Here is a 17,609-nt window from a genome sequence, read left to right as displayed (position 1 = left end):
GTAACAGGATTGGTCCAAGTCAGCATGGATTTACGATGGGGATATCATGCTTGAAAAATCTTCTGGAATTTTTTGAGGATGTAACAAGTAAAATGGACAAGGGAGAGCCAGTGAAAGCCTTTGATAAGGTCCAACACAGGAGATTAGTGGCCAAAATTAGAGCACATGGTATTGGTGGTAGGGTATTGACATGGATAGAAAATTGGTTGGCAGACAGGAAACAAAGAGTAGGGATTAACGGGTCCCTTTCAGAATGGCAGGCAGTGACTAGTGGGTGCCGCAAGGCTCGGTGCTCGGACCGCAGCTATTTGCAATATACATTAATGATTTAGATGAAGGAATTAAAAGTAACATTAGCTAATTTGCAAATGACACAAAGCTGGGTGGCAGTGTGAACTGTGAGGAGGATGCTATGAGGATACAGGGTAACTTAGACAGGTTGGATGAGTGGGCAGATGCATGGCAGATTCGGTTTAATGTAGAAAAATGTGAGGTTGTCCACTTTGGTGGCAAGAACAGGAAGGCAGATTATTATTTGAATGGTATCAGGTTAAGAAAAGGGGAAGTACAATGAGACCTGGGTGTGCTTGTACATCAGTCACTGAAAGTAAGCATGAAGGTACAGCAGGCAGTGAAGAAAGCTAATGGCATGTTGGCCTTCATAACAAGAGGAGTTGAGTATAGGAGCAAAGACGTCCTTCTGCAGTTGTACATGGCACTTATGAGACCACACCTGGAGTATTGTGTGCAGTTTTGATTTCCAAATTTGAGGAAGGACATTCATGCTATTGAGGGAGTGCAGCGTAGGTTCACAAGGTTAATTCCCAAGGTTAATTCCCAGGATGGCCGGACTGTCATATGATGAAAGAATGGAGCGACTGGGCTTGTATTCACTGGATTTTAGAGGGATGAGAGAGGATTTTATAGAAACCAATCATAAAAAATTGTTGAGTGGCCAGGGAGTGTTGGTCAAGTACTGTGACTAGATGCAGGAAACATGTCCCCCGATATCTCTTGCCTGATGGGAAGAGATCAGGTGAACCGGCTTGCAATTCTCTGTGCTTTCTTCAGACAGGGCTCTGGAACAGTTCTTGTACCGAGGGTAGGAGAGGGACACTACCCTCTGCAGGTCACAGTTGCAGGGACCAGTATTTATGCGACGTGGCTCCACCGTTGTAGAAAGTCCTGAGGATGCTGGTGGGAGCTGGAGATGGAGATAACCTGCTGGAGCTGGAGATGGGGGGAAAAAGTAACAACAATAAAAATGTGGATATCAACAGCCCCAATCCTAGCCCCAAAAACCCTAGACCCAGCATGAGGTGCAATAGTAACCCCCAAATATATAAATAAGCGGAATCCAACCCTAGTCCCCCCAACCCTAGTTTCTCTCCCGCCCTTAGCCTTCCTAACTTCCCTAAACCCTAGCCCCAACCTCACTTTCTTTACTTTCCTAACCCCTTAAAGCCCGTACAAAACCCTATTAAGATAGTTTTAGTCATCTTCATCACGTGACGCTCCCAAACTTGATCATCTCCACCATGCGGAGTCATATCCGTCACATGAGCATTTTATGCTCATAATGTGTAAAATAATACAATTACCATAATTATCAATTGTAATTGGCACCGGGATTAATTATCAATTGTAAGCGGCACCGTGAGCCCGTGGGTCCCTGGATTGGGGGTAAGACCCGCCACAGCAGGGCTCTCGCAACTAGTCCGACTTCAGCCCCGCCCGAGCCCCAACCTTGCTAAACCCTAGCCCGAACCCTCGAAGAGTCCTGGAGCGGGGCCTGATCATCTCCACCATGCGGAGTCATATCCGTCACATGAGTATTTTATGCTCATAATGTGTAAAATGGAATTACCGCGGGACTGTAATTGCGACCGCGATTAATTATCATGCCGTGAGGGGTCCCTGGAGGGAACGCCAAGGCCCGGTGCAACGGCGACTTCTCCCGCACCGAAGAGCCCTGGAGCGTGGCTTTAATCACCGCCCCGCGCGGCTTGGAATGGGACAATCGCCATCGCCAGCCGGGGGCTTTGGCTTTGACTCTTTGACTTTGGACTCTGACATCGGGGGGGGGGGGGGGGGGTGCGAGTGCAGTGGAGAGATACGTTTTTTGGCCTTCCATCACAGCGATGTGATGGATGTTTATGTAAATTATGTTGTGTCTTGGGTCTATTTGTTTGTAATGTATGGCTGCAGAAACGGCATTTCGTTTGGGCCTCAAGGGGTCCAAAGGACAATTAAATTGAATCTTGATTGAATCTTGAATTGATAAATGAACAGTATGCTACTGCCTATTCATCTGAAGTTAATATTGTTTTATTGGTTAGAGGAAGTTGGTGAAAAGTTATGTGAAGGTTACGATTCTTGCTGAAAATACCACTTTTCAAAAGTTTAAAATCAATGCGTTAGACGGAAAAAGTTTTTTTTTGCGGTTTATTTGAGGAAGATACTATAATTTGAAGGACTGCGACAAAAATTTGATTTAATATTCTTAAAACAGTTATATTTTGCAGTGTTGTTCATCATAAAAAATATGACGGTTATGACTGAATGCAATGGGCAACCTGGAAAAAGAAGAGGAAAAAATAAATTAAATTCTCTAAATGATTGTGCCAAACATATTTTTCCCATAGTAGAGATGTGAAACAACATTCAAAGTTGCAAAAATTTAAGTTTTATTTTCAGATTTCCAGAAACTTAAAAGGCTGGGGGATGGGAGGAGATGCCTGAGGGCTGAGGAAGGGGAGGAGACAGCAAGGACTAACAAAATTGGGAGAATTCAATGTTCATGCCCCCAGGATGCAGACTCCCCAAGCGGAATATGAGGTGCTGTTCCTCCAATTTCTGGTGTTGCTCGCTCTGGCCATGGAGGAGACCCAAGACAAGGAGGTCAAATACCGAGTGGGAGGGGGAGTTGAAGTGCTGAGTCACCGAGAGGTCAGGTTGGTTATTGCGGACCGAGCGGAGGTGTTTGGCGAAACGATCGCCCAGCCTCCGCATGGTTTCACTGATATAGATCTGCTGACATCTAGAGCAGCGGATGCAATAGATGAGGTTGGAGGAGATGCAGGTGAACCTCTGTCGCACCTGGAACGACTGCTTGGGTCCTTGAATGGAGTCGAGGGGGGAGGTAAAGGGACAAGTGCTGCATCTCTTGCAGTTGCAATGGAAAGTGCCCGGGGAGCGGGTGGTACGGGAGGGAAGGGAAGAATAGACAAGGGAGTTACGGAGTGAGCGGTCTTTGCGGAAGGCAGACATGGGGGGAGATGGGAAGATGTGGCGAGTGGTGGAGTCACGTTGGAGGTGGCGAAACTGACGGAGGATTACTTGTTGTATGTGACGGCCGGTGGGGTGAAAGGTGAGGACCAGGGGGACTCTGCCCTTGTTGCGAGTGGGGGGATCGGGAGAGGGAGCAGTGTTGTGGGGTATGGAAGAGACCCTGGTGCGAGTCTCATCTATGGTAGAGGAGGGGAACCCCCGTTCCCTGAAGAATGAGGACAATTCAGATGCCCTGGTGTGGAACGCTTCATCCTGGGAGCAGATGCCGCGTAGACGGAGGAATTGGGAGTAGGGGATGGAGTCCAGGGTGGGAAGAAGTGCAGTCCAGATAGCCGTGGGAGTCAGTGGGTTTATAGTGGATGTCGGTCAGAAGTCTATCACCTGCAATGGAGATAGTGAGGTCAAGGAATGGTAGGGAAGTGTCGGAAATGGTCCAGGTGTATTTGAGTGCCGGATGGAAGTTAGTGGTGAAGTGGATGAAGTCAGACAGTTGTGTGTCGGTGCAGGAGGTGGCACCAAAGCAGTTGTCGATGTAGCGGAGGTAGAGGTCGGGGATGGGGCCCTGGTATGTATTGAACAAGGATTGCTCGACGTAACCGACAAAGAGGCAGGCATAGCTGGGCCCCATGCGTGTGCCCATAGCTACGCCTTGTATTTGGAGGAAATGGGAGGAGTCAAACGAGAAGTTATTGATGGTAAGTACCAACTCCGCTAGGCGGAGGAGAGTGTCAGTGGCCGGGTATAGGTTGCTTCTCTGGTCGAGGAAGAACCGGAGGGCTTTGAGACCATCCTGGAGGGGGATGGAGGTGTAGACTGGACGTCCATGGTGAAGATGAGAGGGTGAGGGCCTAGAGAATGGAATGTGCGGAGACGACGGAGAGTGTCTGAGGTGTCTTGAACATAGGTAGGGAGGGATTTAACCAAGGAGGATAGGATGGAGTCAAGGTATGTGGAAATGAGTTCGGTGGGGCACGAACAGGCAGAAACAATGTGTCTACCGGGACAGTCAGGTTTGTGGATTTTGGGGAGAAGGTAAAATCGGGCCGTGCAGGGCTGGGGAACTTGAGCCTTGCTTATCCCTCACAAAGAATGAAAGGACTAGAATTTGTATAACACCTTTCACATCCCCTTTAGGTCATCCCAAATAATTTTGAAGTCAATAATAAATTATAGCCAACTGTAAAGTCAAAACCATTATTCACATCGCCTATATAGTTTGACCAAGTGAGAAGAAATATCCTAACCCCACTAACATACATACATACCAATGAAGGTCAAATAATAAACAAGTATTTAAATGATTTCAGCTGAATCAGTCTGCACGTCATCTGTCCAATCCTTCCCCAGCTGCTGCCTGACTTGTTGAGTTCTTCCAGAACCTTGTGTTTTGCTCATTATTCCAGTATTTGCAGTTTCTTGTATCTCCAGGGTACATTATTCCAGTATTTGCAGTTTCTTGTATCTCTATATGTCCAAATGATTTATCTGCCGAGTCCAATGGTAGCTGGAATCTCCAAATCCTTTGCAGAAGACGCCAAATTAAACCCAGGCCCATTATAATTCTGGACTCACAAGAAACTGCAGATGCTAGAAAACACAAAGTGCTGGAGGAATGCAATGGGTCAGGCACTGTATGTGGAGGGAATGGGCAGTCGTTTCAAGTCTCTGAAGAAGAGTCCGGACCCGAAACGTCACCTGTCCGTTTCCCTCCACAGATGCTGCCAAACCCGCGGTGTGTTTGTGTTATGTTCATAACTCTGGACTTGGCAGCTTCCACTCACCGCCGTCCCCAGACCAGGCTAGACTAGACTAGACCAGCACAGGCCGCTGCTGCTGCTGCCGCCGCCGGAGGACCGCGGGCGCTCCTCCTGTATCCCGGCCGCCCCTGCGCTGAGGCGGAAGTGCCGCAGGGGGGGGCCTGAGCGCTGAGCTGCGGCTGCGCGGTGCGGCGGCGGCGGCGCCATGGCGGACAAGTTCGACAGCTTGGAGGAGCATCTGGAGAAATTCATCGAGAATATCCGGCAGCTCGGCATCATCGTCAGCGACTTCCAGCCCAGCAGCCAGGCCGGCCTCAATCAGAAGCTGTGAGGGCGGCGGGGGGTCGCGGGAGAGGGAGGGAGGGGGCGATGAGGGAGGGATGGAGACCATGGAGGGAGATGTGTCAGGGTAGGACGGCTGGATGTCCGGGCAGGGGGAGGTAGATAGACCAAGGCAGGAGGGAGGTACCAGGGTATGGGAGGAGGGTGGTGTGTCAGGGCCACAGGAGGTAGACTAGGGCAGGTGGAATGCACCAAACTTTGGTCCAAAGCAGGTGGGAGGGAGGTGTGTCTGCGCGAGACGGTGGTGTCTCGGGGGCAGAGGAGATAGATCAGGGTAGGAGGGAGATGTTATGGAAGGTGCCAGGGCATGAAGGATGTGCCGGGGCAGGAGGGAGATGCCAGGGCATGAAGGAGGTGCCAGGGCAGGAAGGAGGTGTTATGGAAGGTGCCAGGGCATAAAGGAGGTGCCAGGGCAGGAGGGAGATGCGTAGGTTGGGAAGAGGAAGGAGGGGGATTGAAGGGTAAAGGGGATTTCAGCAGTGAGATGTTTTGGTAAAGGCAGGGAGAAGCACTCTCTGCTAATGGAAATGTTGGGATTATTCTGTTGCTTGCTAACTGTTGTTGAATATTCTTCTGAATGCAGTCTGATTGATCATTTTAGCAAATGAGGTACAAACCCCAGACCTGCAGGCACTTAGGGTTTTGTGTGCTTCAGACACTAGTTTTAATTTATAATTATAAGGCGCAAAATTTTATTTTGGTATTCAATTCGCATTTTTGTACCTCAAAATCAGACTTTGGTGATGAATAATACCAGAATAATCCAATCAAGACATTTTCCTTTTAACTGATATCACCCATTGTTAACGTTTTGAGGCTTGTAAAGAACATTTGCTGTAAAATTAGCATTTTATAGGAGCTAAAGAACATCAGCATGCTAGTCACCACTAATGATACATGTCACGTTTAATGCTCAATGTAAGCTTTATATTTCATCTGGATTTATTATGTTTTCTCGTTCACATACTTTTTCTGTCTGTGTTATTCAATAGGTAAATATTTTGTGCATTAAAAAATACAGAAACCTCAAGGGTTTCCTGTTTAAAATACTAAGCTATAATTTGCTGTGATCAGTGTCTACTATGGCAGAAATCCTGCCTTCTCTTGCCTGGGGTTGGGAAGTGGGGGCGTGGCTTGTAGGATAAGATGTAAATCAGTAGAGGTGATAATTATATATTAGTCTGAAGGCCATTCACATTGTATTAGATTTGTGCATACATCATAACTTTGTTTTTATATTTAGAAATTCTATGATTACGGGACTACAAGATGTTGACAAATGCCGACAACAGTTGCATGATATTAATGTGCCACTGGAAGTATTTGAGTAAGTATTAATTGTGGCTTAAAGCTTGCTGCAATAAACATTTTGACACAACTAATATTAATGACTGCAGCACAGCATGATAGCAAACAAAATATTGATGTTTGAACAATGCATTTCCTCAGTGTAGAGCTTAATTTTCAATGGTGATTTGAGCAGATAGGGGATTATTTACATTGCAATAGAAAACCTTGTTGGGTTTTTATCAGTTTAGGGGGATTGTCACATCACAGAGGATCTGACATGGACATCACATGCTGCCGCACTGGTGAGTAGGCAAAGGCAGCGTCTTTACCACCTCAGGCAGTTGAGGAAATTCAGAGTCTCTCTGAGGATCCTTCAGTGCTTCTACTCAGGGGCTGTAGAAAGCATCTTGTCCGGCAACATCACAAACTGGTTTGGGAACTGCTCTGCCCAGGACAAGAAGGCTCTGCAGAGAGTAGTGTGTTCGGCCGAATGCACTATGGGAACTACACTCGCCCTCCTGCAGGAACTGTGTATCAGAAGATGCAGATCCAGAGCCAGCAACATTATGGGGACCCCTACCACCCCAGCAACTGACTGTTCCAGCTGCTACGGTCAGGCAAACGCCTCCGCTGTCATGCTGTGAAAACAGAGAGGATGAGACGGAGTTTCTTCCCACAGGCCATTAGGACGGTAAACTCTTATCTCACCAGGGACTAATTTACTGTGCCAATTTACTGTTGTGTTGTGTCTTTTTTAAATTGCTGGGTTTTTTTCTAATATGTAATACTGATTCTGTTCTATTCTGTTCTGTAGTTTTTGCACAATCCGCAGGCATTGCCACTTTCATTTCATTGCACATCTTGTATGTGTATGTGACAAATAAACTTGACTTGACTTGACTTGAAGTTGAGTAAGCAATGTATCAATTGGATGATAGACCTTAGAAAGTAAGGAATGGAAGGGAAACACCTTTGGTCAGGATTTGGGAGGATTTGACAGTCTGGTGGTAAAGATAGCAGTAGGAAGTAATTGGGTTGCCTCTTGACATGTGAATCTTTCAGATGTTTTCACTTGTTGAAGCAGAGTGTGGAGAGAGTATTACAGCGACAAGTTCAGTGGTTCAATGTTTTTTTTATTATCACGTGTACCAAGGTCCAAGGAAATTATTTTTTTTACATACAGTTCAGTTAAATTATTGCCATACATAAGTACAATCCCAGATTAAACACAGAATGTTCAAAAACAGCCCACTGTGACCATAGGCAGGGGATGCCAGGTTTTGGCATCATGTTCCGAGTTCCAGTTGCAGCTTGCCATAAAGCCCCATAACCGCTGTTGCCTCCATCTGGATTGTCCATTGAACCGTCGTCCCTCTCCTTGCATGTCCAGCTTCAGCCTGTTATGCCCCGGGGCCGCAGCCGACCTTGAGGGCATGGAAGGTAAGATCCCGGTTCTTTTTACCGGCCCTTTATTCTAGCGTTTGCTGTCACCGACTCTCTCCACCCTTCTCTCCGGTCCTCGGGGATGAGCAGGAGTAAGGCTCAGTGGCTTCCCTCTCCAGACGCGTTTCCGGCGTCTGATTTGAGCGTTAGTGGGGCCCAACGTGATAATGAAATTGAGGCAACTTTGCTAATGGGATAATATTAAAGATTTTTGAACCTTTATGGGACCTAATATGCTCTTGTATGATGATTTGGTGATGGATTGATAATACGTGTTCTGCTACCAAAATATTGTGGTTCTTGGAATAGAAGTGAGATTGACCGATTGACCAAATGGTGCCAGCATAACAAACTGGCTCTCAACATCAGTAAAACCAAGGAGCTGATTGTGGACTTTGGAAGGGGAAGGTTGAGGACCCACAATCCTGTTTACATCAATGGGACGATGGCGGAGAGGGTCAAAAACATAAAATTCCTGGGCGTGCATATTCCCGAAGATCTTTCCTGGACCCAGCACGTTGATGCAATTATAAAGAAGGCATATCATCGACTCTACTTCCTGCGAAAATTACAGAGATACGGCATGTCAATGAGGATTCTCCTGAACTTCTCTAGGTGAACAGTAGAGAGCTTATTAACTGGTTGCATTGTGGCGTGGTTCGGCATCTTGAACGTCCAGGAGCGGAAAAGACTGCAAAAAGTTGTGACCACATCCCAGACCATCTCCGGCTTTGACCTCCCCACCATCGAAGGGACCTATCGAAGTCTCTGCCACAAAAAGGCAGCCAACATCATCAAAGACCCACACTATCCTGGCCGCACACTCATTTCACCATGGCCATTGGGAAGAAGGTACAGGAGCCTGAAAACTGTAACATCCAGGTTCAGAAATAGCTTCGTCCCTACAGACATCGGGTTGTTAAACACAACAACAAATAAGCTCTGAACTGCAACAGACATTATTATTATTATTATTATTATTGCACTATATTTGTTATTTATTGAGTATGTGTGCATGTGTATACGCGCACTGAATTTTTTTTCTTCTCCCGTTATGTACTATGTTTACGTATTCTGTTATGCTGGAACAAGTATGAATTTCATTGTCCTATCTGGGACATATGACAATAAAACACTCTTGACCCTTGACTATAGGAGTGAAGTTACGACTTCCACTATTTGGAATGATAGGGATGGGAAAGAGTAAAGGTTTTGATAGAGATGGGGATCAAAATGAAGATGGGTGTTAACTGAGTAGATAAACGGTTGCAGAGGTATCAATATAAAAGACGCAAATTTAGACAGATGTGGATTTGAAAGTAAAAGATTGATGGTAATTAGTTTCCAACGGTGGATGTAGCGGAACTGTAGTTGGGTGTAGTGAGATTGAATGGTCAGAGATGTCATTGATTGACATTACTTATGACTTATTTGGCATTGTTTCACTTCTAATATCTCGAGACTCTAGTAATGATTTGTGCAAATCTTGAGAGATTACATGAAAAAATGTACCTTAATGCGGAAGTTATTGTATTTTCATACAGATACATTGATCAAGGTCGAAATCCTCAACTTTACACCAAAGAATGCCTTGAGAGAGCCTTGGCCAAGAATGAACAAGTCAAAGGGAAAATTGACACCCTAAAGGTATGCAATTGGATGAATGCTTTTGTAAACAGTGGTCAACGCATAATTCTACGCAGTGGTCAACGCATAATTCCTTTTCTTCATAGATGCTGCCTCACCCGCTGAGTTTCTCCAGCATTTTATAACTACTTACACATAATTCTAAGCGATTATCAGAGATGGGTGACTTAATAACAAAGATTACGTCCTGCCAGAATTATAACAGCTAAACAAGGAGTATTAAATCATAGATTAAATTGTCTGCAAGAAAAATAGAAAATAAGCATTTCAATGTTGTCTATAATATCCGTGGAAATGTTTATGAATTGAATTTGTTGTCCATTGTATTACCCTAAGAATTTTTGAGAAGAAGGCAAGGTTCTGACTGAATGTTGCAAGTCTTTGTTTGCACGTGGCATTTAGGTTTTTTTTAAATGAGATAAAGATTAAATAAATATGCAATTAGATTAAAAAAAATTCCAATCTTGTTTGAAGTTTTGATGTAATGGTATTTTGGAATGCACTCGTTAAGAAACCAGGCAACACCTTTGGTTCTGATTTTAAAATTCGGTGCACTAATGGGCTAAGCAAGTGTACACAGTCAAGGCTTGCACGTTAATTATAGTAAAATGAAAATCCAGACTGCAAGAGGATTTTGATGATAGGGGCAATAATTGTGCTGCACAGCTGATGAAAAAGGAGAATTAAAAGATGCTGAAAATGTAAAATTAATTGTCAAAATTATATTTTTGTGAAGAAGTTAATCAAAAATTCGGAACACCAAGTAATTAAGAAATGTTGACACGGAAAGGCTACAAAACATGAGAGCTGTCTGAATGCATTAGGTTTTGAGGGAAAATAATGATAGAAGTAGTAAATGAGGCAGATATCAAAAAAATAACATTTGTGGTTAATCCATCAATGGATGTGGTCTCTGTGCAGAATTGCATTGAAATGTATGGAAAAAGCACAAAAATGTAATTTAGCCCAACCTGCCGATGCGGATGTTTATGCTCTACTTGACTGCTCTTGTATTTTTAAAAATGCTTATTGTCTCCACCCAACATTCCTACGTTGCCTCCCAGTAAAAGCATCTAGACTGCTTGCTTCATCTGTGCAGTGGTAGTCATATAGCAACCTAAGCTAATAAGTTCCTTCTAAGTTTTTTTTTTCTAAAGACTCACATATTGCTGCAAATGGAAACATGCTGGTCTGGACTTTACTGTATGGTTCATTTACTCTTCACTTTCTCCAACATCCTGAATTTCTCTGGAATCACATCTTGTTCATTGACAGCATCCTGGAGCTGAATAGATGGCATAATTTCTTGGATTGACAGCTAAGGCAAGATCAATGAATGGATTTGAAAACAGCTAAGCTATTTAAAAAAATAAATTGTGGAGTTTGAGTGAATAAAAAGATCATATATGAAATTTGACTAAAGATTGTTAGGCAGTTCAATGAAAAAAAAAAGGATAGACACAAAGCTGGAGAGAGAGCAGCTCTGGAGAGAAGGAATGAGTGAAGTTTCGGGTCGAGACCCTTTGTCAGAAAAAAAGGATAGTGGCTTTTGAGAGTTGAACAACAAAAAATTGTCCCCAGTTGTGAAAGGATTGGCAACCAGGCAACACCGATTTAAATTGACATAAAAGAATTGGAGATTACTTTTTAAAAATGTAATACACTTCATCTTGGGGTATCTGAAATGAAATCAGAAAATGCTGGAGGTTATCAGCAGGTTAGACACCATCTGTGGAGAGAACAAAAGCTGTCCTACTTTCAGGTCAGAAATCTTCATTGGAACTGGAAAACTGAGGAAACAAGCATTTTAAAATGCAGCGACTGGGAAGATGGGGAGAACCAAAGGATTGGGTGGAGGCCAAAAGTGACACGGATGCTATTGGTGCTGCTTAAGAGAGGAGAAGAAATGCTTATGAATTACTCCTGATCTATCTAGAAGAATGTGAATAAAGGACCATGACTGAGGACAGTCAGACATGCTGGAACTGTGATGTTCAGATGGAAGCAGTTATGAAAAAAAAAAAAAATCATGACAATGTCCAGCAGGTCAGATATATGTGTGGGGAGAGAAAAACTGAGTCAATCTTGCAGTCGGTTGATCGTGCATTAGAACTGATGAGTTCAGAAACCTATAGGAAAGGTTCATTATCTGAAAATGCTGAATCAAATATCAAATCATGAGTGAATTGAATTGAACTTTATTGTCACGTGACAAGTCACAGTGAATTTATTTGCTTGTATACCCAAAGTATCACCATTGCAGGTCCCCCTTTTTCCCCCCCCCCCCCCCCCCCCCCCCCTCACCTCCTCCTTGCGGCGGTCCCCCCACGCTGGGTTCTCCATTGTCCAGTGCTGCAACACTCAATGAAAGATGGGGCAAATTCCATGGAGCCGCACCAACAGCTCTTGCAGCCCACTACTTCTGTGGCAGCCATTAAGCATCATTCTATTGTCCCACTTTGCTGGTTAAGAGAAGCCAGTCATATTTTAAAACTGGAAGGTGAAAGCTAAGAAAAACTGAGCTGCATATGATTCTGTTTAGTTATGAACATTAATCCTAATGATTATTTTAATAGTTTTTACACTACTGAAATGTACTGGATGTTTTTCTTTCCCATTTACTATTTTTCTCCCTTTCCTGAAATGATTGATTTTCTTTCTAAAATTTGGTTCTGTGGTTAAAATTATCTGAGTGCCACAAATTAGGTTATTAATTAATCCTGTCGGCTCATCTGCTTACTTCCTTCCCTCGCTGTACTGTTACCTCTATTTCCCTCAACAATTTATCCTTGGCGCTGTCCTGTTTCATATCTTCCTCTTGGTATTATCTCTTGGTGTTATATCCTCTAGAAACAGAACTTTGGGTTTCATGGGTATGATCACAACCCTGAGTTCTATCTTACTGTCACCTTGCTCAACCCCTCTGTTTTCTCTGATTTGTAGTGCTGCATGACCATTATCCAGCTTTGGATATTGGGAAGACTAAGGAGTATTGTCCCTGCCACAGATTGAATCCTGTAGCCATTGACTTCATTGCTTTTTCTGACCATTTGTAACCTTGGTGTCACAATTAACTTTCCACCAGTTATTTGTTCCATTTACTCATGTGGCATTTTCCATCAATGCTATATCATATGACTTTCCCCCTGCCTGAACTCACCTGCTGTTGAATCACTCATCCAAGCCTTAGTTTCTTTATAATATTGATTACTCCAGTGATTGGCCTGACTGACCTCCCACATATAAGTAACTTCACGTGAAATTCTGTTGTTACTGTGCTGATTCAAGTCTGGTTCATCTCTGGCCTACCTTAATTTTTGGTTCAGCAATGTCTCAATAGTTAAATATTAAATCATTAAATATCCCTTCACGGTCATGACGTTCCCATCTCTGAAACCCACTTCATTCCTTTAAATCGGAAAGATTCTAATTATGGCCTTTTCTTAATTGTGTCAATTAATCCCTACATTTAAGGTTACACAGAAAAGCTGGAGAAACTCAGCGGGTGCAGCAGCATCTATGGAGCGAAGGAAATAGGCAACGTTTCGGGCCGAAACCCTTCTTCAGACTGATCAGGGGGGTGGGGGTGGGTGGGGACAAGAAAGGGAAAAGGAGGAGTAGCCGGAAGGCTGGAGGGTGGGAGGAGACAGCAGGGGAGCTGAGGAAGGGGAGGAGACAGCAAGGACTAACAGAATTGGGAGAAGTCGATGTTCATGCCCCCGGGGTGCAGACTCCCCAAACGGAATATGAGGTGCTGTTCCTCCAATTTCCGGTGCTGCTCGCTGTGGCCATGGAGGAGACCCAGGACAGAGAGGTCAGAGGCGGAGTGGGAGGGGGAGTTGAAGTGCTGAGCCACCGGGAGGTCAGCTAGGTTATTGCGGACCGAGCGGAGCGGAATCCCTACATTTATGTCTGTTCCTTCAGTTTAGAGTTCAATGTCAGGAAATGCCTTCCTAAACCTCTGTCTATATTTCCCTTTTCCTTTTACAATACTTTATAACATTTGTCACTTTAACCAAGCTTTTGGTTACCTGATGCATTAAATCTTTCAGGAGAAAGTGATCCCACTCCATTGTTAGATAGATAATTCCAGATTATAAATTACAGAGTATTTCTAAATCTTAATGTATTTGAGGGAACCCAACATGTTTTCCATGTTCTGTTTCCGGATAGTGGAGGCTGTGAGTTTGTGACTCAAAGTAGACTTAGCAAATAACTTAGCAAGACTTTTGTAGTTGGTGCACACTGCAGGTATGGTACACCAGTGGTAGTTTAACGAATGTTTAGCGGGATGAATGTAGTACCATTTAACAGGCTGATTTGTCTTGGATTTTGTCAAATGTTGTTGGAGCTTGTTCCAAGTAAATGGAAAGTCATCCACCACACCTCTGGCTTGTATCTTGTAGCTGGTGGAATGGCTTTGGAATGCAAAGAGGTACATCACTGCCTTTTACCTGGGCAGTGGTATAGGTATCTATTTTACTCTACACCCTCTCTTCCTCAAATGCAGGATGTTAGTGGTATGGATCTTGGCAATAACCCTGAGGTTGAATGTGAACAATAGGTGATTAGAATTTGCTTTATTAGAAATGTCATTGCTAGGAACATGTAATATTGATGTTGTTTGCTGCTCAGCAGCCTATGTCTGATTGTTATCCTGGCCTTGGTGCATGCAGTAATGTGCTGTGTTCTTTTCTGCTGAGTTGCAGAAAGAATTGTACAAACATCAACTCACCACCTCACATATTGCCTAATAATGGAGTCATAATTAAAGCAGCTGGAAATAGTTGGTCCGAGGACACTATTCCTGGGGCTGGGGTGAATTAACTCCCAATGGCTGCATTTGGCACTAGTTTTCCTTTGTATAAGTTATGAGACCAACAATGAAAAGTTTCCTATTGGTTCTCGATGACCAATTTTAACAGATGCTGCCTTGATGTTAAGGGCAGCCCCTCTCACTTCACTTTGAACTTGAGTCCATTGGAGCCAAATAGACTTGGCAAAACCATTGCACAACGTGTTATTTTTATGTGTGAACCCTTCAATATTGGGCATGTCATCATTTCAGTTTTATGGAATAGTTTTGTCATTCTGCAGAGATTTGATACGATAACTGGAGATTTTTTTGTTTGTTAATTTGTTTTTACTGCTAGCAGATGAGGTTATTTTACTTTATGAGAGCCATGCAAGGTGTGAATCTCTGGTCAATTTATGCACAGCCATTTTCTGTGCTTTCATTTAGTAAATTCAAATGGCTCAAAGGAATACATTTCTAGTATTGGTTTGGATTATGGAGTCAAAACTGTACATATATGATATTTATGCCATTGTATATTAAATCAGTTCAGTAAAACCATTATTTTTGCTGTACCAGCAATTTTACTGATCTGTTTCATTTACTATCGTGCTGCAGCAGACTTGATTTGATTAAAGGCAGAATACCTGGGGAGCAATATATCATAATATAGCTTACATACAAAAAGAAAACTTGTGAGCTAAAAAGTGCATGAAATCTGCAAAGATCTCAGGCTTGAATGCTGCAATAAAAAAGATAGATTCTCCTTTGGTCTACGGTGACTTTATATTTACCTACCATGAAACAAACTAAACTGGAACAGAAAGGTGAACTTTCTTGTCTGGTCCAATTGATTAGAACTATTTTTGGTTGAGGTGAAGTTTTAGTCACTGTTGAAGGGCACACATTAATCATCTTATCATCTGTGGCATAATGTGCCCCAATTCACAGGAAGGGATGAACCAGACATTGTTTTTTGCAGAGCTTTGAAAATCAGCTTCAATCCACCTTCCTCCATTCCCATATTCGTTTGTCAAAGTTATCCATGCCTTTTCTCTAATTGTACTTATTTGTGGTATGGTGATGAACTGGAAGGATTGGATCAAGACCGTTTGGGTCGAAGATAGACACAAAGTGCTGGAGTGACTCAGCGGGTCATGCAGCATCTCTGGGAAAAAAAGGATGGGTAACGTTTCAGACCGGGACTTCCACAGACTACTGACTGCCAACCAGCATTGGCAGTTCCCTCCTAGACAAGACAGTTTGGATGTTAATTGTCTTTGTTATTCTCTGGCAGTTTAGTTTTAGTTTAGAGATGCAGCCCGGAAACAGGCCCTTTGGCCCGCCACGACTGCGCTTACCAGCGATCACCAAACACTGACACTATCCTACACATTTGGGACAATTTACAATTTTAACAAAGCCAATTAACCTACAAACCTCTATGTCTTTGGCGTGTGGGAGGAAACTGGAGATCCCGGAGGAAACCCACACAGGTCATGGGGAGAACGTACAAACTCCGTACAGACAGTACCCATGGTCAGGATTGAACACTGGTCTATGGCGCTGAACCCGGGTCTACCACTATGCTGCTCCACAATGGTACTAATTAAGCACTAATGTGTTATTTTTTAAATGGGGAAAATATTGTGATAGTTGTGCAAATGATTGAATGAATGTGGTCATCCTTCCATTTTGATGTGTGTGTATTTTTACAATTGCTTTCCTCTTGTTTTAAAAGTAGAAGTATCATCCTTAACATCCAGATATACTTTATCTGTAGAGAGGACCCAAACATGAAGATGGTAGTCGGAGGAAATACCTTTCAAGACACTTAAGGCAACAAATTAACTAAAAACAATGACTTGTAGTTCGCTTACAGTGGTAATATAAGTGGATGTGGTGGTAAAGAAGGCATACAACATGCTTGGCTTTTATAGGATGGAACATTGAGTGTAAAAGTTGTACGGTTACATTGCAACTGCCAAGGGTTGTGTTTGGAGCAGATATGAAGGCAACATTAAAGCGAAATTTAGGCAGACACGTGGAACATGTGAGGAATAGTGCAGGCAGATGGAATTGGTTTAGAATGGCATTGTGATTCTTGCAGAACGGGTGGATCTGTGTGTTGTACAATTATATTGTATATGTGCAATTAATTATCGTTTTTGTATTTCAGAAATTCAAGGGTCTTTTGATTCATGAACTGAGTAAGGTTTTTCCTGAAGAGATGTCCAAGTACCGAGCTATCCGATGTGAAGATCATCTGCCCACGTAGCTAGATCCAATGTGTTTTATTTTGTGGAAATATATTGTTTTTTTCCATGGAACTAACCTAATAGTGGCTAGCTTTTTGTAGCCTGAGGAATTATTCTTGACTGCTTTCAAGGAATACATTTGTTTCCTATACATGAAGCTCAACAGAATATCACGGAGAAAGAAGGAAATGCCTTGTTATGTTCTGTATGCATTACTGCTAACATTGAATGGATTTAGTTGGTATGTGTTTGATAACATAAAGGCAACATCACAATTATATGGGTGGATAAATTTAGTTAAAACTGATTTTGAGATACTTTTGTACCAGTAGACATGATGAGTTCATTTTCTATATTGCTGGTCTGTTCAGCAATTTTTGTAATAAAATAAGCTCTTTGCTACCAGAATGCTTAATGGAATTTTCTTCAAAAGTGTTTTTATTTATTACTAATAATACAAATTATAAATTTTAAAAGGATGGGTAGTATGAAAATGATGAGTACATAAAGCTATTCAGGAATAACATACAATCCCGAGTTCTTTTTCAATTCACACTACATTTTGAAACAGTAATTTTGTTGCTTTACTTTGGCTCTTGCAGCATAGGAACTGGCCTTTTGGCTCATCGAGTCTGTGCTGACATTGTGCACCTATTTACATTAATCCTACATTAACTAAATTTTTAAAATTTGCCCTGCATTTTCATTAATTCTGCCCTGATTGCATGGAACAACGTATTAGGGACAATTTACAGAGGCCAATTAACCTACAAAGCAGTACATCTT

The 17,609-nt window shown here is 43.0% G+C and overlaps 1 protein-coding gene across 1 annotated transcript; it reads left to right on the top strand.

The window, feature by feature from the left end:
* The first annotated feature begins 5,203 nt into the window (after window positions 1–5,203).
* On the top strand, window positions 5,204–17,231 carry med10 (mediator complex subunit 10). The gene is made up of 4 exons (XM_055659118.1): window positions 5,204–5,375; window positions 6,634–6,717; window positions 9,668–9,770; window positions 16,745–17,231. The coding sequence occupies exons 1-4, from the start codon at window positions 5,254–5,256 to the stop codon at window positions 16,841–16,843; spliced, it is 408 nt and encodes a 135-aa protein (XP_055515093.1). The 5' UTR covers window positions 5,204–5,253; the 3' UTR covers window positions 16,844–17,231.
* Window positions 17,232–17,609: the final 378 nt, after the last annotated feature.

Source organism: Leucoraja erinacea, chromosome 2 (genome assembly GCF_028641065.1).
Source record: "Leucoraja erinacea ecotype New England chromosome 2, Leri_hhj_1, whole genome shotgun sequence".
Taxonomy (NCBI): domain Eukaryota; kingdom Metazoa; phylum Chordata; class Chondrichthyes; order Rajiformes; family Rajidae; genus Leucoraja; species Leucoraja erinaceus.
The sequence above is the reverse complement of the archived record's forward strand: the minus strand, read 5'-3'. Positions and strand labels throughout refer to the sequence as shown.